Source organism: Pempheris klunzingeri, chromosome 4, assembly GCF_042242105.1.
Source record: "Pempheris klunzingeri isolate RE-2024b chromosome 4, fPemKlu1.hap1, whole genome shotgun sequence".
Taxonomy (NCBI): Eukaryota; Metazoa; Chordata; class Actinopteri; order Acropomatiformes; family Pempheridae; genus Pempheris; species Pempheris klunzingeri.
This window is the reverse complement of record NC_092015.1, coordinates 3,291,834-3,312,558: the sequence shown is the minus strand read 5'-3', so window position 1 is coordinate 3,312,558 and position 20,725 is coordinate 3,291,834. Positions and strand designations below refer to the sequence as shown.

General features: G+C 45.5%; 1 protein-coding gene across 2 annotated transcripts in view; it reads left to right on the top strand.

Moving 5' to 3' along the window:
• The window catches only part of actn4 (actinin, alpha 4), a 50,754-nt gene extending 32,547 nt beyond the window's left edge, over window positions 1–18,207 (top strand). The window contains exons 4-22 of one of the 2 annotated variants that reach the window (XM_070828756.1): window positions 1,968–2,054; window positions 2,699–2,786; window positions 4,409–4,487; window positions 4,592–4,673; window positions 5,679–5,764; window positions 9,078–9,170; window positions 9,275–9,400; window positions 9,617–9,721; window positions 9,945–10,092; window positions 10,399–10,549; window positions 10,659–10,767; window positions 11,205–11,345; window positions 11,484–11,666; window positions 12,159–12,293; window positions 12,696–12,875; window positions 13,168–13,314; window positions 14,962–15,042; window positions 16,792–16,950; window positions 18,009–18,207. In XM_070828756.1, coding sequence (XP_070684857.1) covers window positions 1,968–2,054; window positions 2,699–2,786; window positions 4,409–4,487; window positions 4,592–4,673; window positions 5,679–5,764; window positions 9,078–9,170; window positions 9,275–9,400; window positions 9,617–9,721; window positions 9,945–10,092; window positions 10,399–10,549; window positions 10,659–10,767; window positions 11,205–11,345; window positions 11,484–11,666; window positions 12,159–12,293; window positions 12,696–12,875; window positions 13,168–13,314; window positions 14,962–15,042; window positions 16,792–16,950; window positions 18,009–18,167 — 2,339 coding nt within the window. In that variant the 3' untranslated portion in view covers window positions 18,168–18,207. Of the gene's footprint in view, window positions 1–1,967; window positions 2,055–2,698; window positions 2,787–4,408; window positions 4,488–4,591; window positions 4,674–5,678; window positions 5,765–7,785; window positions 7,872–9,077; window positions 9,171–9,274; window positions 9,401–9,616; window positions 9,722–9,944; window positions 10,093–10,398; window positions 10,550–10,658; window positions 10,768–11,204; window positions 11,346–11,483; window positions 11,667–12,158; window positions 12,294–12,695; window positions 12,876–13,167; window positions 13,315–14,961; window positions 15,043–16,791; window positions 16,951–18,008 lie in introns of both variants that reach the window. The other variant, XM_070828755.1, reaches the window with a different exon arrangement.
• Window positions 18,208–20,725: the final 2,518 nt, after the last annotated feature.

Here is a 20,725-nt window from a genome sequence, read left to right as displayed (position 1 = left end):
CACACACACGTCACTGTCACTATTTAAAGAGGTCTAGTTTACCTCTGATGTAGGAGCACTGAGTGACGTGTGCTTTTATTTGATCGACCTCTGGACATTTAGCTGAGGCTCTTTTCCAGTGTTGCACTTCTGAGCAACAGAGCTTGTACTCAAAGGGGGAAACCGCCATTAAACCCCCTCTGTGTCTGCCTCTGGTCCGTCCTGCTGGTTGAGGACAGAGGTCCTGGGATGGGCAGTCACATCACACACACTGCCCTGTGTGTGTGTGTGTGTGTGTGTCTGTCTCAACAGTGACCTTTCTCCTACTCTGTCCAGACAAACGTGACATTCCTGCAGCATGACATCGCTGATAATAAAGACCATTGAACACAAAACTGTCCAAAATACTGCAGTCCTACACACACACACACACACACACACACACACACACACACACACACACACACTCTTTCTGGCCTTCGATAAAAGCAGCCCACTAAAGGTCATCTACTGGAAACAGACAGAAAGAAAAATGCTGATTTAGAAGATGGAAGAGGACAATGAGTTGTTTTTAGTGACACATCTCCACTGACTTCACCCATAATCCTCTCTGTGAGGAGTTAAAGCACAAAGTCTGTTGGTGGAGAAAGAGCCTTTTGCTAACAGCATCACAATTTATCACACACACACACACACACTCCTTCAGCACAAACAGAAATCACTGAGGCAGCATAGAAACGTGTGCGTCAAAGGAAATTGAATGTGAAGAATGGAAACGATGGAGGACACACTAACAGATGACAGCTGCCAGTGAGAGTGTGATTGATAAAGGGGAAGATGAAGCAGGTGAAGGAATGAAAGGACCGATGGATAAATAGTCTCAGTGTGTGTTTGAACTATGAGTGGAATCTGAGCCACACTACATGCTTTCTCACTAACATGTCATCGCACATGACTTACTGTCCTGCTCTATATATATGTGTGTGTGTGTGTGTGTGTGTGTGTGTGTTCATTAACCTGCCAAATATCTGTGGATCGCCGTGGGAAAACAGAGATAATGATATTTAAGTTTCGGCGTGGCAGGCTGTACGTGTTTTCACTCGTTTCGCTCATCTGTTCGTCTCATTAGACGATCAGATCAGAGGTGTGGAACAAAGATATTGCTAAATATTGTAAATAGTTTGTTTCTGTGATTGAGTCTAATATTGAATTGAACCTTTTTAAAAACAATATTAACTGATGGAGCAGCCACTCCCGTGACCTGCCAGATAAAATGACTGTTTTTGTCAATGGAGTCTGGTGGCCGTGAAGGAAGCGATGTAACGGCGTTCTCTGGTTAAACCAAAAGGATCTTCCAGGTCTCTCTCTGCAGGGATCCTTTCCACAAAGCTCTCAGACACTTAGAATAACAATCTGAGCCTGTCAGCGGCAAAAACAAGCACTTTTGTTTGGATGTACTTTGGTGACTTGAGTTGCTCCAAAGGATTAACATCACAGCCGCTGTTACTGCTGCTGTCTGAGCTCCAAGCTTTTGCTGGAACAAACACCAAAACCCCCCAAAAAATGTAAAAATAGAGGCCAGGTTTTAAAAAGAATAATGAAGTTATCATTTAATGTGCTGACTGGAAAGTAATCTTCTCCTTTTTCAAATGATTAAACGCCCGCATGTGGCCTCTTGTTCCATGTATTAAACAATCGTCTCTAAAGCTCCAACTGGCTGCATTGAATTTATTTTCTGAAAGAAATCATTGTTAGAGGATCACACTTGGAGGACGAGCTGTGGATTCGTCAGCTACGGGACCAAGTGCAGTTGTGAGTGGGTGTGTTGGCATTATTAGATGAAGGAGCAGATGCAAGATTGTAAATTGTAGATTTTACGGTCCAGAGGGAATCGAGATGAAATAAAAAAAAATAAAAAAAAAACAACCAAAAACGTGGTGATTGATCAAAGTGGCTTTTATTTATTCCTGTATTTATTTGTCGTGTAGAAATCGTGGACGGAAACGCCAAGATGACCCTGGGAATGATCTGGACCATCATCCTCCGCTTCGCCATCCAGGACATCTCTGTAGAAGGTACCACACACACACACACACACACACATATATGCTACCAATCTAATTATTACCATGATTTTAACTTTTTCCTGCAACTAATGATTATTTTCATCACTCAACTGATGAAGTGTTCAGTCTGTCAGATGATGGAGTCCTCACTGATGACTTCAAATTAATAAAACTTAGACAGCGACAAACCCTGGTTTATTGTCAGCTAGACGCTGCTGGGTGTCTCCACTGCACTGCTTCCAGTTTCCAGAATGTGTTTTGTTATTTAGCGCTCTAAATGTTGGTCTGTACGACCGACTGTGGTGGCTAATTAAAACTGTCTGTATTGAATTAACTCTGGTGGGTGTGGGACTCTTTGAGGGATACTGAGTCACATCTCCACATTTGAGGGGGGACTGATATTTTCCTGGTGTTTGTTCAGGCGCGCGCAGTAAACAAAAACATCCTGGTACTTTTCAGTCCTCTGTGCTAGTTTATATTAAGCGCTCTCCTAAATGGGCGCTGCAGTATTTTCGTCAGCGTTAATGGAATCAAACAATTCAAGTGTGTGATTGGATGAACGGAGGAGACGTTCCCTCACTGTGGCCACAGACTAATGCAGACTTCGCTCTCTCCTTCTCCTTTTTCCCCCTCCATCTTTTCCGTCTTTGCAGAGACCTCTGCGAAGGAGGGTCTCCTCCTGTGGTGCCAGAGGAAGACCGCTCCCTACAAGAATGTCAACGTGCAGAACTTCCACATTAGGTAACGCACATGCTTGAGGTTACGGCTGGAGTGATCTCCGTCTTTCAAAGCTCTGTATTCTCTCTTGGATGAAAGCTGTTCTCAACACGCTTAAAGACCAAAACTCAGCTTTTAGGGGCTCGTTGTAGATATTCATCAATATTCTGGTTGATCTTGAGGTTGGAAAATCCTCTAAAAGAGCCCTGAGGGACTCTGGGGACTGTCAAACTCTCCAGTGAAGCCCTGATGTAAAAAGTGTTAATGGTATCAGAGCTGGACGGCATTTAAAAACCATACTGATATCATAAAAAGAAATAAAGAAACCAGGCGCTCTCATGGAGCAGTGCGACCACAACTAGTTGTGTGTGAGAAAATGTGTCTGGGAACTTTCATGTGTGTTGATTGATGCACTGTTGAATGCTGAATGAAAGTTCAGGAATGTTTTATGTGGCTGAAAGGAAACAACTGTTATGGTGTAGAAAAGTCGCCCCCTGTTGGAGAAAGTGGAACTTGACATGTTGAACTGGATTTTAAAGAAGCATCAAGTATGTGAAGGGAAGGATTCAGAGGTCACAGCTCGTGTTGTGCATGTGTCTAGAAATATTATCAGTGTTTTGCTCAAGACCAAAAAACGGTCTGATCAATCAGACTGAGCAAATTCCAGTGTGGTCTAGACAAGGTGGACCTTGGTCAACTTTATTCACTCCTTATTTTCTGCTGTAATGATGTTATGACCTGCTGTGGGCGTTTTAAGTTCAGTCAGATTTGCAGTCGCTCGGACTTCAGCTCAAAGTGACATCAGGCTTCGCGAGTGCTAGCTGGAGGCTTGTAGGGCAGCCAGACGTACACATCACAGCTAAAATACACTACTCACTAAAAGTTAGGGATATTTGACTTTCAGGTGAAATATATGCTACAGTGATATTATATCATGAAAGTAGGGCCTTTAAGTAGAAGCATGCACTGGTAGTTTTATTCATCTTAAACAATTTATTGAAGGAAAATCTACCAACAGTGGTAGGTAAACCACAACAAAACATGTTCAGTGCCTCAATAAATTGGGACGTGGCCAAAGGACGTCCACTCCTCTCCTTTCTGTGACTCTTCCAGTCTCTGTATCACTGTTCCAACCTCCTGATGACACTCTGTGACCCTCTAAGCTCAGTGAACACCTCCGTCTGAGGACTTCCTGTTTGAAGCCTCCAGTGTTGAGGTGCTGCTGATCAACTGTTAGGTGTCGTCTTGGTCTCATGATGTCAGAATGTGAACAGCAGGATGAGGAGGACTGTTTAAATACCAATTCTAACTGAAGCAGGAAATGTATTGGTGGATTCATGGATCAAACCTGTTGTGAATGTTGCTGTTAAGCTTCTTGTTAGAGAACAGCAGCTGGTGCAGAAAGTACTGAGACACTGAACAGTTGGACATGTGCATTCAAAGGTTTAGAGAAGGTCACATTAAGTTCACCTGGAAAGGTTAGAATGCATTTTAGGTTCATCCTGAAACTTCACCTGAAAGCTGAATATCTCTAACTTTTAGTGAGGAGTGTATGTATGTAGTGTATAGTGTCATGTTACCGTGACCCCCCCACACACCCCCATCACAGCCTCCCTCTCATCTCGTCTGCTCTCACTGTCCGACAGCTGGAAGGACGGCCTCGCCTTCAACGCTCTGATCCACAGACACAGACCCGATCTCATCGATTACGACAGCCTCCGAAAGGTAGACGGACTTTCACACTGTCTAATCAAACCCCGTCCACATCAGTGCTCTAAAAATCTCTAAACTCAGACCTAGACCTAACTGGTTAATGATTGGTTGTTTAGGATGACCCCGTGACCAATCTGAACAACGCCTTTGAGGTGGCCGAGAAGCACCTGGACATCCCCAAGATGTTGGACGCAGAAGGTAGGCCTGAGCTCCACTGTGGATCCTGTGCTGCTGCTGCTTTATGAAGTTGTCATGATTATTTAGAAGGTGATTACAGCAGCATTAGTCTGATGTAGTAGTTATGGCCCTGTGTTATTCTTATGTATGTCCATTAATCACTCTTACTGCACTTCTAAACCCATGAAACAGCTTAGTGACTGAGAATCACCTTTACTGTGACAGTTTTTAACACAGTGTCAGGAATCAATGGAGAGTCCGGCCCCGCCCTTCATCTCATTGCTCCTCCTCCTCCTCCTCTGTCTCCTCTAATGCTCTGGACTGTGGAGCACATGTGTCTGTCTGTCTGTCTGTCTGTCTGTCTGTCTGTGGAGCAGCTAGACCGATATGAACAGTGAGGGCTGATGCTGCTGCTCTTTAGCGTCTTTATCATCCAGTCAAACGACGGATTTGAGTGAAAAACTATCGACACTGAGATCAGAAAATGTTTTATTGCAAGTAAAATAAATATGAGGTGTAAAATGTGTGAATGCAAATCCAGAAGTTTTATTTTCAAAGCCAGAAGCCAGAAGGGAAACTTTTCTTCTGGTTTTGCAAACAAAACTTCATGTTTTTATACTTTATCCACAAGGCAATAAAGCCTTTTTGACTGCTGTGTCATGTAGTTTGACTGTAGTGTGGAAGATGTTTCTGTTTGACTGCATCATAAAGACAGAAAGGAAGCTCTCAACATTCAGTTTCCAAAGAGCGACAATAGTAAACACTCAGATAATCCAGTTTAATCCACCGTCGCTGTGATCAGAGAGGAAACTCTGACAGCTGACTTATGGGTCTGACCTTGTGTTGTGCACTTCTGTTAATTCTGTGTTTTGATGGCCCCCGCTTGTTAAATGTGTGTCAGTGTTTGCCAGCCTGTTTAATATCTGAGTGTTCGTCCCCACATGTGTTGTGTATCATCACTCGTCCTCTGTGTGTGTGTGTGTGTGTGTGTGTGTCGTCATAACCACGGTCTTCCCCCCCTTGTAGACATTGTGAACACCGCTCGTCCAGATGAGAAAGCCATAATGACTTATGTGTCCAGTTTCTACCATGCCTTCTCTGGAGCACAGAAGGTACCCCGACCCCACCCTCCCCTCCACCTGTAACCCCCCCTCCCCCGTTTACTAACAAGGTGCTGCTTCCTGTCCAGCATGGCCGCTCTCTCTCCACAGCGCCGCTAAGCCCTGGGCCTCGACCAGGACCCGGGATCTGTTGGGACACAAACACACACACACACCAACACAAAGTGTGTGAACGGGCCTGTGCTGGTGAAAGCAGTGAATCTTCTGCCCACTGTGGTGTTCTGGAGTATCTGTACACAGATGAGTCTGTAGGAAGGGTCACATTATTCACACACAGCCAGAGAGGATGGAGACGCCTGAAGTCGGTGAAGCCTCAGCGGCAGAAGATGTGATTTTTATCTCTTGTTTCATCTGAAGAGGCGTCACATTAGTCAGAAACTCACAAGAACTAAAGCAAAGATTAGAGAAGGTCTTCCCTGGAATCAGCTGGAACAGAAAGCTGTTGTCTCTCTTTACTAAACTCTTGTGTTGACTCCTATAACCAGGTGAGAGGATGGTTGTAGGAGCAGTCAGTAAGCAGTCAGTAAATAAAGAGAATTACACAGAAGGATCTTTTCTCAATCTCCACTTGTGACGGTTCAGCTTTCAGTCCCTATCAGAGTCTTCTCCTGTAACTCTCTTGTCTGCTCCTCCTATTTTTCTACCCCCCCATGTCTTGTTTCTCTCTTCGTCTTTCTCCTTCGCCTCCTCCTCTCTGATTTTTCCTCCCCTCCCTCCCTCTCCTCCCCTCTCCTCTCCCCTCGGGACTCTGACAGGAAGCCAGTTGATGCGTCTCTTGTTTTGCTCGTCTTCCTCTAATTAATTTTCTGGCCCATTCAGAACTTGTTTGTGTGCCTCTGCAGTCTCAGGAGAGAGAGGTGTGTGTGTGTGTGTGTGTGTGTGTGTGTGTGTGTGTGTGTGTGTGTGTGTGTGTATCAATTAGACAGATCTGGGCGTGTGTGTGTGTGTGTGTATCAATTAGACAGATCTGGGCGTGTGTGTGTGTGTGTATCAATTAGACAGATCTGGGCGTGTGTGTGTGTGTGTGTGTGTGTGTGTGTGTGTAAACCTGTCCCACGTGCAGCTTCTTCTCCTTCTAGCTCTTGAATAATTAACGTGAAATCCATAACTACAGACAAATGTCGTGTTTGTCTCCAGACTTTCACCAGCACAGTCGTCACACTCGGTCCCGTCCACACAGAGCACTTTTGGAGAGTTTATTCATCGTCTGGCGCGTTTCATTTTTATTCAGTTCAGTTGAGAACTATCACATTTGCATGAGATCTGCACTGAGATCCTAAAACACTGTGTCTAAGTCGTCTTCCAGCTGCAGTGAGTGTTGTTAGGAGTCAGTTCAGGTTTGATCTAAACCTTTAATGATCATATTCATTGTTCATTATTCTCCTGTTTGGGTTCCAGTCAGTCTTCTGCTGAGACGCCCAAAGGCAAATCTTTTAAATGAGCTGTTTTGTCTCTCAAAGATAACGCATCATTTCTCAGAATTATTGATTTTGGTTTGGTGAATTGACTCATCAGCTAATCAGCAGGTCACTTTTTATTTGAACCTTTTGCAGTTTCATAGTAACTTTCTCTCTCCTGACAGACAAACACTCAGTGCAGTTATTTCAGCGCCTGATGTTTCTCACCTGCCAAATGAAAAGAACTAAAGGAACAATCCGCTTCAGACTGTGAATAAACTTCCCTGAATGACACAGACTCTGTGAGCCTTGATTTTAGAGGTTGACGTGTGTGTTTTGTGTCCCAACCTTGAACCTGTGGCTTTCATGTGCCTCAACTCTCATCCTCGTCCCCCCCCCCCCCTCACAACATCCCACCTCCTGGTGGTCAGTGTGGGGGTGTTAACAGGAGGAACCTGCAGCTGTGAACCTAAGGAGGGAGCCACCGTCTCCCCACCCATCTCCTCCTGTAGGGAGCGTGTAGCTTTGGGCAGCTTTGGCTTCACTCTGCCTCTCTCTCTCTCTCTCTGTTTACCTTCCTGTATCCTCCTCTCTGTCCTGCTGGGTGATGCGTAGACATCGTGGGTACGCTGAGGCCGGATGAGAAGGCCATAATGACCTATGTGTCCTGCTTCTATCACGCCTTCTCTGGCGCACAGAAGGTGAGCTCCTCACGCTCCAGACTCACATTAACACTTCACCGCAGCTACAAGACCCACCAGGGTTTCCATCAGCCAGCCACCACATGAGGGGTTAGAGGGTTAAATAGTGGGAGGCATCACTTTTCTGAGGGATCTGGTAAATATCAGCTAGTATCAGGAATCACAGGAACACACTGGAATGTCTCATTAGTTGTTTTTTATTTCTCCATATTGGTTACAGCTGTAGAGGAAATCAGATCGTCCACGTTCCAGCAGCAGTTACACTTTTATGGTCCTGGAGTTTGTTTAACATAGTTTAGAAGAGTGGTGAAGTCTTTACAGGTTAGGACCATGATGGGAACTCTGAAAAACAGCAACAACAAATGCTTCCTGGTGCTTCTGTTTCAGTGCTTCGGACATAAACCGTGTTTCCCCTAAAGGGGACTTAAGTTCCCAAACCCATGTTAGTGCTGTGATGGTCTGTGGGATCACTCCACTCATGTGGTTTTGGGAGACCAGACCTGCTTGGTTTTTATTGCAGTGGGAAACACTGGTTAATGTCTCTTCAGTTTCTCTTCAGCTATTAACACCTCTGAACTCTAAATGTCTGTTTTATTATGTGATACCATTTCTGTGTGTGTTGTATATGGGATGTATTAGTTCAGGCTTAAAGTGAACAGAACAGAAGTATCTTTGCCCTTTTATGCTAAAAGTAATATGAAGTTTGTCGTACTGAGGAAGTCTGTGTGCTGTCTTTGTGATTCCAGTGGTACAGTAGTGTAATGTCCTAGGCAGACCTACTGACGTGGACCACAGCGCTACATGAACCTGTAACTAGATGTATGGACTGACTCCTGAGTTGTGACGGGAGACGCATGGAGCTTTAAAACACACAGACTGATTTGGGCACATTGAACTAACCATCAACAGCTGCAGCATGTTTTTATTGGTCAAATATAGATATTTTTTAATAATGTGTGCCTGTTTAGACTTACTCCTATTCACTGCCTGTGTGTGGAGTGTGTTCGCACAAATTAGCAGAACAAAGATTCTTAATGAGTGTTAATAAAACTCCAGGTTGAGGTACTAATAATAATAATTAAAAAAAAAGTAATAGACACTTATTTTTGCTCAGCATCCTGTTTTTCAATAAGCAGTCACTAAGCTCTGGCCGCAGTGTTTTAGCCGATCACTGTGAGCACCACTCACCACTTTGCTTCCTGATAGGCCGAGACAGCCGCAAACCGTATCTGCAAAGTGCTGGCTGTCAACCAGGAGAACGAGCAAATGATGGAGGACTATGAGAAACTGGCCAGTGAGGTGAGCACAAAGCACGCACCACTTTTAGACTCTAATGATCTTAGAAAGTGTCCCCGGTGTCCCGTGGCTGACTGGTTTCCCTTCGTCTTCCTCTCTGCCTCCAGCTGCTGGAGTGGATCCGTCGCACCATCCCCTGGCTGGAGAACCGAACCCAAGAGAAGACCGTAACTGAAATGCAGGCGAAACAGGAGGACTTCAGAGACTACCGCTGTGTCCACAAACCACCCAAGGTTTGGAGAAACTTCTACAATACTTCTGCTCCCAAAAAAACATGCAGGGGATTATGTGACTACAGTTTTTAAATGTTGCCGGTGTTCTCAAGTTCGGCCCACGTCCCTAAAGTGCATTCGGTGCTTTTATATCCACCGGTTTTTGGTTTTAAGAGGCGGAAGAGATGTTTCCTCTGTTTACGAACGCTGTGAGCCAACTTCCCGTCCTGTCTTCAGGTCCAAGAGAAATGCCAGCTGGAGATCAGCTTCAACACACTGCAGACTAAACTGAGACTCAGCAACAGACCTGCCTTCATGCCATCAGAGGGACGCATGGTGTCTGTGAGTACGCACACATGATTCATCGAAGTCTGTAAATCTGTGTGAGGCCACATCTGAACACTTTCATGTCTCATGTTTTCTTTTAGATCTGTTCCAGACTGCAGACAATCTGCACTTTGTAGAGATATATACTTTTCTGGTTACGACACAGACGGAGAAACAGGTGCCATACTGTCCACCGCAGTGAAGGATTCATATTGTAATTCCTGCTGTTTCCTCTCAGGATATCAACGGAGCGTGGCACACTCTGGAGGGAGCAGAAAAGGGCTACGAGGAGTGGATCCTCAGCGAGATCAGACGTCTGGAGAGACTGGAACATCTGGCCGAGAAGTTCCACCAGAAAGCTGCCATCCATGAATCCTGGACTGATGGTATGTCGGCGTTTTATCTCCTACACGTAGATATATTCACGTCGGATGGACTCTCCTGTCTGGTATCAAGCTGAGTCCTCGTTGTCCTCGTGCTTCAAATTCAAGATGAAAAATCCTCCTCTTATTCCAAGTGCTCTTCTGGTAAAGTGGAGTTAATAAAGCAAATAGAAAATGACATTTATTGAACCAGCCAGTCTTCCTCATGAAGGTGATGCAGATATTTTAAACATCAAAACACATTCACTGGATATATTCCTGTGTTCATCCTCCCTGCACGCTGAATAAATGACTTTCATGTGTATACAGGGAAGGAGGCCATGCTGACCCAGAAAGACTACGAGACCTCCACCCTGTCGGAAGTCAAGGCGTTGCTACGGAAACACGAGGCCTTTGAGAGCGACCTGGCAGCCCATCAGGACCGAGTGGAGCAGATCGCTGCCATCGCACAGGAGCTCAAGTAAATGCAACAAACAAAAAGAGGAAAAACTCTGTGCAGTTTTTGTTACTGAATCGCTCTCCTGTGTCTAAGCTGACTGACAAACCCTCCTGCTGTGTGTGTTCTCCAGTGAGCTGGACTACTACGACTCCGCCAGCGTCAACGCTCGCTGTCAGAAGATCTGTGATCAGTGGGACGTCCTGGGAGCCCTCACCCAGAGCCGCAAGGAGTCTCTTGAGGTTTGTCATCTCAGCGTCACACAGCATCAGTCACGTTATATGTGTTAAATATGAAAGAACACAGATTCAGAGTGAGCAACTTGTCGGTACGTTTTCTGCCGACACTGATTCTTCTCAGCTGCTTAGAGTCTCTGTATCAGGCCAAAATCTCGATTTATCGAAATGATCATGCCCCTCAGATCAGATTCTGTCATTTGTCATTTTTTAAGTTTAAACCATTTAAACATGGTCTACACACTGGTAAATTATGTAGAGCAGCAAATATGAAAATATCTGATGTTTTTGGTGATAAATATAAAAAAGGAATCTTAAGAGTATCAGAAATCAGGTGTATTATTGATACATGTAGAAAATGCCCTAATGCCTCCTAATAATATAGAAATAAAGTATTGATTTAACTTGAATAAACCCTCCTCTCTCGGCTTCCTCGCCAACAGAGGACAGAGAAGCAGCTGGAGTCGATAGACGAGCTTTACCTGGAGTACGCCAAGAGAGCGGCGCCCTTCAACAACTGGATGGAGGGAGCGATGGAGGACCTGCAGGACATGTTCATCGTCCACAATATTGAGGAGATCCAGGTGACCGGAGTTTGGTCCAATGAGACTGATCATGCAAACAAACCCATAAAACATAGAAATAGTAGTAGTAGTTTAACATTTCCCCAAACAAGAGCTTTAAACTATGTCTGACAGAACTCGTGTTTTTCCCCCCATCAGGGTCTGATCACAGCCCACGAGCAGTTCAAGTCCACCCTGGCGGAGGCCAACAAGGAGCGGGAGGCCATCCAGGCCATCCAGGCCGAGGTGCAGAAGATCGCCCAGAGCAACGGCATCAAGCTGAGCGGAGCAAACCCCTACACCACCATCACCCCTGAGAGCATCGACAGCAAGTGGGAGAAGGTAGGCTGCAGCCTGCTTTGTGACGACCACAGCGGTGAAAGTGTCCGTTGTTCCGGCTTATTGCCCCCTCGATGCCTTCGAGGTCATAAATACGGGGCAGCTTTCTCTCAGAGTTTGGAGGACGGTCTGAAACAGCTGCTGTAGGGTGATAAATGTTCAGCTGATTAAGTGCTGAGCAGTAAACTATTAATAGGGACAAGCTGTAGATGGAGGCCTATTTACTTCCTCTGCTTGTGTTTGTGCATCCTGGAATTAGACGCAGGGCCTTTAGTCCAGTATTGATTTAGAGATGGTGTAAACACGTCTGTGGTCACTGATCAGACTGATTTTATGGAGCACAAACAAACATAAGAGCTTGAGTGGTCTTTTTCTAACAGTGTGTGTGTGGGATCAGGGTGCGGTGGGATGGGGGGGTATCGGTGCATCTACAGGTGCTTCCTGTTCCAGCTGTGGGTGTTTCTAATGTCCTCGTGTCTGTGTGTGTGTGTGCAGGCGATGGACATGGTGCCGCAGCGTGACAACGCCCTGCAGGATGAGCTGAACAAGCAGAACTCCAACGACAGTCTGAGAGCCAAGTTCGCCACTCAGGCCAACACGGTCGGCGCCTACATCCAGGCCAAGATGGAGGTAATGGATTAGTCCAACTGCTCACCATTGTGCTGCGGCTCATCTTTGCACAGCTGTGCGTAGTTTGTCACAGTTTTCCAGCCAACATTGTGAAACAGTGAGCTCATAGAGCACAGTGGACGGGGTTTAGGAGCTTTGGTGATGGGGATGAACACACACACACACACACACACACACACACACACACACACACAAGCCTGCCCCACAGTTTTCAGAAAGGGGAACTAGTTGGTGCAGCTTTCTAATTTTGCTCATTCATATTCTTTATTTAGTCTGTATGATTCTCTCACAGTGATTCATGAGAAGAGAGGAAGACCACAGACCTTCTCACACATGCTGACGCTACAAAAGGTTAACAGGATCGTAAACGCTGTGTGTGTGTGTGTGTGTGTGTGTTGGCAGGAAATTGGCAGGATATCCATCGAAATGAACGGCACTCTGGAGGATCAGCTGACCAACCTGAAGGAGTACCAGAAGACCATCATGTCTTACATGCCCGAGATCAACACGCTGGAGGGATACCACCAGCTCATCCAGGAGGCCCTCATCTTCGACAACCAGTACACCTCCTACACGATGGAGGTAACACACACACACACACACACACACACACTCACACACACACTAAAACCTTAATGAATGAATCTATTCAGTCATCACAGTCTTGCTCTTGTTCTTTCAGGGTTTTTTAAGTTACTGGTAAAGTTTGTTTCTGGAATATTGCCTCTGTTCCACAGCACAAAACCAAAGTTTCCTGTCCAGTTTAGAGGACGACACGCAGGACTGAAGCTTTCTTTTCTTTCTTTCATCTGTTAACCTTCCTCCTTGTGTCCTCCCTCTCTCCCCCCTCTCTCCCCCTCCTCCCCTCCTGCAGCACCTCCGTGTGGGTTGGGAGCAGCTGCTGACCACCATCGCCAGAACCATCAACGAGGTTGAGAACCAGATCCTGACGCGTGACGCCAAAGGCATCAGCCAGGAGCAGCTCTACGAGTACCGCGCCTCCTTCAACCACTTTGACAAGGTCAGGGGCCCGAGCTCCGGGGGCCACACCTTATTTAACCCACCTTTTTATACTTCCTGTGTCTTACAGAGGTGTCAGGTATAAAAATGTTGTCCATACTAGGCTGCAGGGTTGTCTGTGTATTTACTGGTTAGCATGAATGTAAAACTATAGTATATATTAACTGCTCTGTGTGGGCATGAATGCATCACAGACTGCACCAGACGGAAACAACCCAACCCAAATACTTGTGTCATGCATATGTAGTTTATTATTACTATTATTATTATATTTCTATGCTTCATGTTAAAACAGTCTGACCTCCTGGAGCCGTCTGAATATTCTGTGTTTTCATGTGAGGATTTAGTCGTTTCCATGCTGACGTTTAACATGACTGAATGAATGTTTAGACCTTACATGGGGGTGAGAGAGGAGCCAGACATGTGAGTACTCATCCTGGTGTTTTACACAGGGGGGGTGAGGGGGTCGTTCTTTCCACACACAAGGTTGTGTTCAGGTGTTATCAGAGCAGAGAGCAGAGGAGGGGAGGGAAGTATCTGTTGGTGATGGAGTTTTATTATGTAGCTGAGAGGGTGACGAGTGAGGAAAAGATGTTCTGGGGGAAGAAACGGCGATGTGTAAGTCGAGGTCACATGACAGAGAAAGAAATCGGTGCATTTACATCTGTTGCAGGTTGTGCTTTATGTTTCGCTCATGCAGACTTACTCTGATGGGAATGTTTTTAACTTCATGTTAACTGGAGTAGGAACGTTACTCCATGTGCGACACTGTCTGCAGAACTGGTGCTTATTTAGCTGTCGTCGTCAGTCCTGGTCATAAGGATGAAGGACATCACCATCGTTCATCATTGAGTGTGTGTGTGTGTGTGTGTGTGTCTGGTTCATGCTACTGTCTGACGTGGTGGTTCATAAACACTCCAGGACTCTGCCACCCATTCCTGTGGTCACCCACCCTCCCTGCTGTGTGTGTGTGTGTGTGTGTGTTTTTCTCACATCGGTGTGTCTTCTTCTTCTGCAGCACAACACCTGAACCTTTGAATGTCAGAGTCACATTTTTTAAAACAACACAAGGATTAATAATTACTGCATTAACCTCCTCTTAGATAGATAGTCGAGATGTTTGGTTGTACACGTGGAGCTGATGTTAACTGACTCATTGATGTATTAACATTATCCTGCTACTATAATGTTTATTAGAAAGCCTTTTAGTCTTTGTAAAATGAGTTTTAATGGACATTTCATGAATAACTCTAGGTGTGTTGTCTCATGCCGACACATACAATAGCACATAGGGCCTTTTTTAGATTAAAAGTAATGTAAAGCAGCCAGAAATATCTGCATTTTCTGCGTATTTATGATTAAATAATCTCAGAGAATATCTTATCTGGGAATGTTACCCCCCTCTACGGGCTCCTTTTTGGGGTTTTTGACAAACAATGATGATGTTTTGGGTCTTCTCGGGTCCATCATGGCCGCCTGTGTGTTGACGTTGTCTGTCCCTCCATCCTCCATGTCCTCATCTCCGTCTTGCATGCTTTGGATCGCATGGTCACCATCCTCCACCACCACCACCACCACCACCCCTGTGTTGTGATTGGTTCATCCTCATGACGTGGCGCTCTGTCATTGGGTGTTTGGCCGATCTCAGGATCACAGCGGGGCCCTGATGGCCGAGGAGTTCAAGGCCTGTTTGATCAGTCTGGGCTACGATGTGGAGAACGACAAGCAGGTAGGAGCTCCAGGACGGGACGCAGGGAAACGGCCTCGGAGCAGGAGAGCAGGGCGGAGATCACTGCCGGCCACACGCAGCTGATTAGAGCCAAAGCTGGTGACCACTTCCATTACTGAGTTTAAACCATCAGTAGTTTCATTGAGAGATCTAGTTTTTGCCATTTGATAGAAAGAGGATTTGTCTGTTGAAGTCACAAAGAAAACAGCAGAAACAAACTCAGATTCTAACCTGTTAAAACTACAACAGAGTGGGAAGTTAATTATGTAGATTTTGTTATCCAGTGTTGATGTGGAGAACACTGTGTCTCTAAATTCACCGTGAACACAAACACAACAAGTTAATGAGGCTGTTAAGATTTCAGAACAAAGACAAAACAACTGCGTAACAGATGAAATGAGTTTATAATTCTGTAATATACTCTGAAACATCACACGGTCGTCCTGCTGTGTTCAGATTATAGATTCCTTCATTGGTCGTTTAGATTTTGTTGTGGAAACTGGTCAGAGATCAGCCAGCGCTCCTGCTCTGAGGCTGTGGATGAGCTCCGGGGTCAGACGGGTTCGGTCCCCCAGCATGGAGGGCAGAGAGGTGTTGCGTCCCTGTTTGTCCATCGGGGGTCTCTGTTGCTTTGTGCTGCTTCGGCTCGACCGGGCTCCCTCTCACTCTCTGAACGGGCCCTCCCCCCCTCCTCACCCTCCGTGCTCGCCTGTCTGTCAGGTTTTACTTTGCTGCCAGACTTTCGCTGTTAACTGTTTGTGCTTTTTATCTTTTTTTTTTCTCTCTCACCTCCCCAAACATGACTCTCTCTCTCCACAACATTATTTATATATCTGTACTTCTGTTCGTCACTCTGCTCCTCTCTTCTCCTCTCTTCTCTTCTCTCTCTTCATCCTCTCATTTCTGCCCCCCTCCTCCCAAACATCCCCCGGCCTTTGCTGTGCTGTGGCGGCCCACAGAAGCGATCAGGACAGATGGTCTCAGATGATTTCCGGGCTCTGCTCATTTCTACAGGATACAGCCTGGTACTGCTGCTGGCATGATGCTCCCACAGGGTGTCCGCAGGTCCAGCAGCGCCCCCGTTTACACAATCATGATCAGGGCTGGGTGTTTAAACACTTTTTCAGTAGCGACCAAAAAGTTTCTTGGACTTGTTTACTTGTTCCTCCATCACATATTCTCTCAAATCACAGTTTCTGTCATTTTAGACTGCATGTGTAGCTCCTCAGGTTCTTAAGGCACCTGCTATGCTATTTACTGCATTTTAGAAGTTTGGCTTTTTGGTGAAAAATGTTTTGAAGCAGTCCTGTTCATGTTTTTGATCATCATTTAATAATCTGAACTAGTTGCTGCAGTCTGAAGCCTGCTGACACCCTGCCGTCTCCCTGATCCTCTCGCCGCTCGTCTTATCGTGTCACATCTGTCTCGCTTTTGTACTCGCTGCACTTCTGCCCTACTGGGTGATGATGACAGGAGGCCATTTTCCATGCAGACCATTCAGATTCTATGTAACTGTTTGTCCTCTGTGCCCTCATCTCTCTGTTTCCCATTGATATTAACCAGTGATCAGGTTATGTGTGCATATGCATGCGTCCAAGTGTGAAATATAAAATATTGGGACCGGCTCAGTCTATTTCACGCTGGTCCTGATGTTTTACACACTGTGAGGACTGTCTGTGTGTGTGTGTGTGTGTGTGGAGCTCACGCTGCCGTCTCTCCCGGGTTAACCTCTTCTTTCTCGGTTGCCAGGGCGACAGTGAGTTTGCTCGCATCATGGGCATAGTGGACCCCAACGGCAGCGGCGCCGTCACCTTCCAGGCCTTCATTGACTTCATGTCCAGGGAAACGACCGACACAGACACCGCAGACCAGGTCATCGCCTCCTTCAAGATCCTGGCCGCTGATAAGGTGAGTGTGTGTGAGTGTGTGTGAGTGTGTGTACAGTGGTGTGTGTGTGTGTGTGTGTGTGTGTGTGTGTTTTATCATGCAGAATGACTTTGTACTGATGTAATAATTCTGTTTAATATCACAGAACCAGAAAAGTTCTAAAACAGATATTTTAAATATAAATTATAATATGATTTATCATAAAAGAAACAGGACCTGGTGTAGAGGGAGTAGAGCAGCACCCGTGGGAGTAGTTCTGTGTGTTACTGAGTCTGTGCAGAGTTTTAAACACTCGTCAGAGGATCTGCATTTAACATTTGTCTCACTTCCTTATTTATCTCCTTTGCTCTGATGCTTTCATGGATTGAGTCTGAACACTGTTTGTGTTTTAGTCTCAGTGATCTAGTAAATGTCTGCTCTTTAGAAATGTCATGTAAAAAATGGCACCAGTCCGTCTTTCTCTGCTTCTTCACCAGATGTCAGTTGAAAAGAAAATAATAAATAATAATATAATATAAAAAATAAGTTTATTCCCTGCACTGAACATCAGTGGATTTATTTTGGATATGAATTTGCTTCATTATGATGTAAAAAGGATCAGAGCAACAGTTGGCTGTAATTTTGAGGACTTTCTTCAAAGTTTGCTGAATTTTAACCGTCACGTCAAAATACTTGAGAGTTTTATCTGAACAATCACGTTTTGAAGCCCCAAACCTCGTCTCGTCTGAAGGCGGCTAGCCGACGGTTTTACCTGCTCGTCAACCACCAGAGAACAGGTGGAGTTTGTGATGTTGCCAGGCGGACGTTTCAATGACAGCAGACACACACAGTAGATAGATAAGTCCTCTGGAAGCTAGCGAGCATTAAATGATGGTGATCAAGACGGCTGATGTGAACAAACACAGTCTGTGCACTTTATTTTTTTTATTTCTTTTATAATAACCGTTAAGTTGTGATGATAAAGGCTGTAAGAGTTTGGAAATGTTTTGGAGCAGAACGAACCCTGTGTATTATTATAAACCCTTAATAATGAAGGATCAGAATCACGTTTGTTCACCTTTGTTCTCTGTTCCCATCAGAACTACATCACGGCCGACGAGCTGAGGAGGGAGCTCCCCCCCGACCAGGCGGAGTACTGCATCGCCCGCATGGCGCCCTACACGGGGCCGGACGCCGCCCCCGGAGCCCTCGACTACATGTCCTTCTCCACCGCCCTGTATGGAGAGAGCGACCTGTAGAGGAGGCAAGAGGAAGAGGAGGGCTGGACAGACGAGGAAGGGAGGGAGGGAGGGTGGGGAGGGAGGGAGAGGGGAGGAAGGTAGAGAGTTTTTTTTGTTTTTTTTTCTTTCTGTGCGCAGAGGAGACGCCAGGAATGGAACGTTTGGAAGAGTTTGAGTGGTAGATGTGAGGTGCCCCTGCGTGTGCCGGTTTAGAAAAGATGAGAAATGTTAAAGACTCGGAGCTTGTTGGGTGAACTGTAGTTAGCTTTGGCCTCCGTTACGTCGTCAGCAGGTGGAAGCTGATCAAGGTCAATTTGTCGTGCAGGTTTATACGAACAGGCATGTCCAGGGGCGGCTGCGGGACACGGGGACAAGGCGCTCTGTAGTGCGGGTCCTTAGCTTCACCCTCTCTGCCTTTTGTGGGGTCAAACGGGGGGGGGAGGGACTGGGGGGTGGGGGCACAAGCTAATCTGATACTTATGCTAATTTTTGTTTATTTTATTATAATTTTTTTTTCTTCTTGCCAGGGGGGGTGAGGGCGGGGGGGCAGGGCGGTGTGGGGTTTGACGTGGCGACTGGCGAGGTTTGTGTATTAGATCCTAGAGAGATATATGCTGCGGGGGCGGGAGGGGGGGTGTTGACCTACCAGAGATAAAATGACATATTTACCCATAATTCCCATGTTGCTGGATAAGGTGACCTGTCTAACCTCAGCTCTTTTCCTCCTCCTGTCTTAATTTCTTTTTTTTTTTCTTGTTTATTTCCTGGAGCAGGTGGGTGGCGGGGTAGGTAGGGGGTCGGGCCGGGTGCTGTTGCGGGTTTGGGGTGGGGGGGGGGATCGGGGCTCAGCGCTGTACATACTTATTTTTTCAGTGCGAAGAATGACACACAGTCCCAGTTGTTGAGAATAATCGATGGCAGGCTTTCCAGTAGGGCAAAGTAGAGCGACATTTATTAAGAAAGTAAAACACAGAGATGTAAAAGCCAATGATGGCGGCACAGAGAGCAGTTTCACCAGTGGATAGGTTTGAGCTTCCAGAAGTCTTTTCAGGTTTTTTTTTTTGTTTTAGAAATGGCAAATACTCATGGAAAACGTTGGTAGCCGTGAAGTTGAGGCTGGTGTACCTAAAGGCCTTCTCCTGTGTAAATCCCATGATGGGCAACACCACAATTATCCACAAATATTTGCTTCTGTGAATCTACTCTCCTCCTGGGGTGGGCATCAGGTGCTTATTTAAGTACAAAAAATATACATTTATATGATAGTAAGACAGTAGTAGTCAAAGTTCGTCCAGTTTTATATGCACACATGCAGAAATATATACGAGTCTTGTCATGGATGCATTTGATTGGCTGAATGAAGGCTCTCGCACTTCCTGGATTTTTGGGGTTACCGTGGTAGCGCACAGTGGAAAAATGGTGGAAGTAATGAAACAGAATAAACGTGCCTATTGGTGGCCGCAGCCCTGTCCCTCTCTCACTTTCTCCCCATCTCACTCTCCCTCTTCCTCCCCCGTTTTCTGTCCCTCCCCCCCCTCCCCCGGCCCTCCGTCCCCCTCTGGAGAAAAGGGAAAGAAAATTTACTGCAAGGAAGGAAGGAAGGAAGGAAGGAAGGAAGGAAGGAGGGGGGAGAAGAAGATGGCGGAGGGGTCTTTATGTAAACATTCCTTTATGTGCAAATAAAAAATATCCAAAAAAAGGAAAATGTTGTGTAAAAAAAAAAAAAAAAAAACGAAAACAAAAAGCTATGCAATCATAATCATCAGGCCCTTTCTGACAAAGTCCCCTGTCTAAATTAAAACGGAGGAAAACCGATTTCTCTGATGTTTGTCGGCCATGAGGGGGAGACGAGGGGGAGACGGGGGGGAGGGACAGACAGGGAAGCAACTGAGAAGAAAAGACTTGGACCAAAAGCTTGTTTCTTCTTTTTTTTTTTTTTTTTTTTTCTTTCTCTTTTTTTCCCTGCGAGGTTGGAGAGAAATGAACTCTGGAATTGTGATTTTCCTTTTTTTGTACTCTTTAATATCAAACCTTATCTGCTGTACTGGAAACTGCAACGCCTTCTGTCTCTAATGATGATAAGTGAGTTTCACAAAGCACACATAAAAAGTTTCCTTACAAAATACCTCATGTCTCTTTCCTTTCCTCCATGTGTGTGTGTGTGTGTGTGCTCATAAACCACCGTTAATTCACTGAATTGTCATTTTTCTCTTTTTAAATTTGATTGAAAACAAATTAATAGAGCTCAGAGGAAACCTCACAGCTTCACACTGAAGAGCGGATGCAGAACTTGCTTTTATATTAAATTAATTCTTCTTTTATTAAGTACATCTTAAAGTAATCGACTACATTGAGTCCAGTCCAGTGAAAAAGACTAAACATGGTCATTGTTTTTTCAGCTAAGTAGCAACAAAAGTACAACTTTGGGGTGTAAAAGGTGAATTAACATCATTTCAGTCCAGCTGGATGAGTCTAAGTAGTAAATTATGTGGAGTTTCTTACAATATTTCCTCACATGTGAGTTTGCATGAGGAAGTCACAACATGTGACGTCACCAGGGCCCAAGCTGGGGGCGC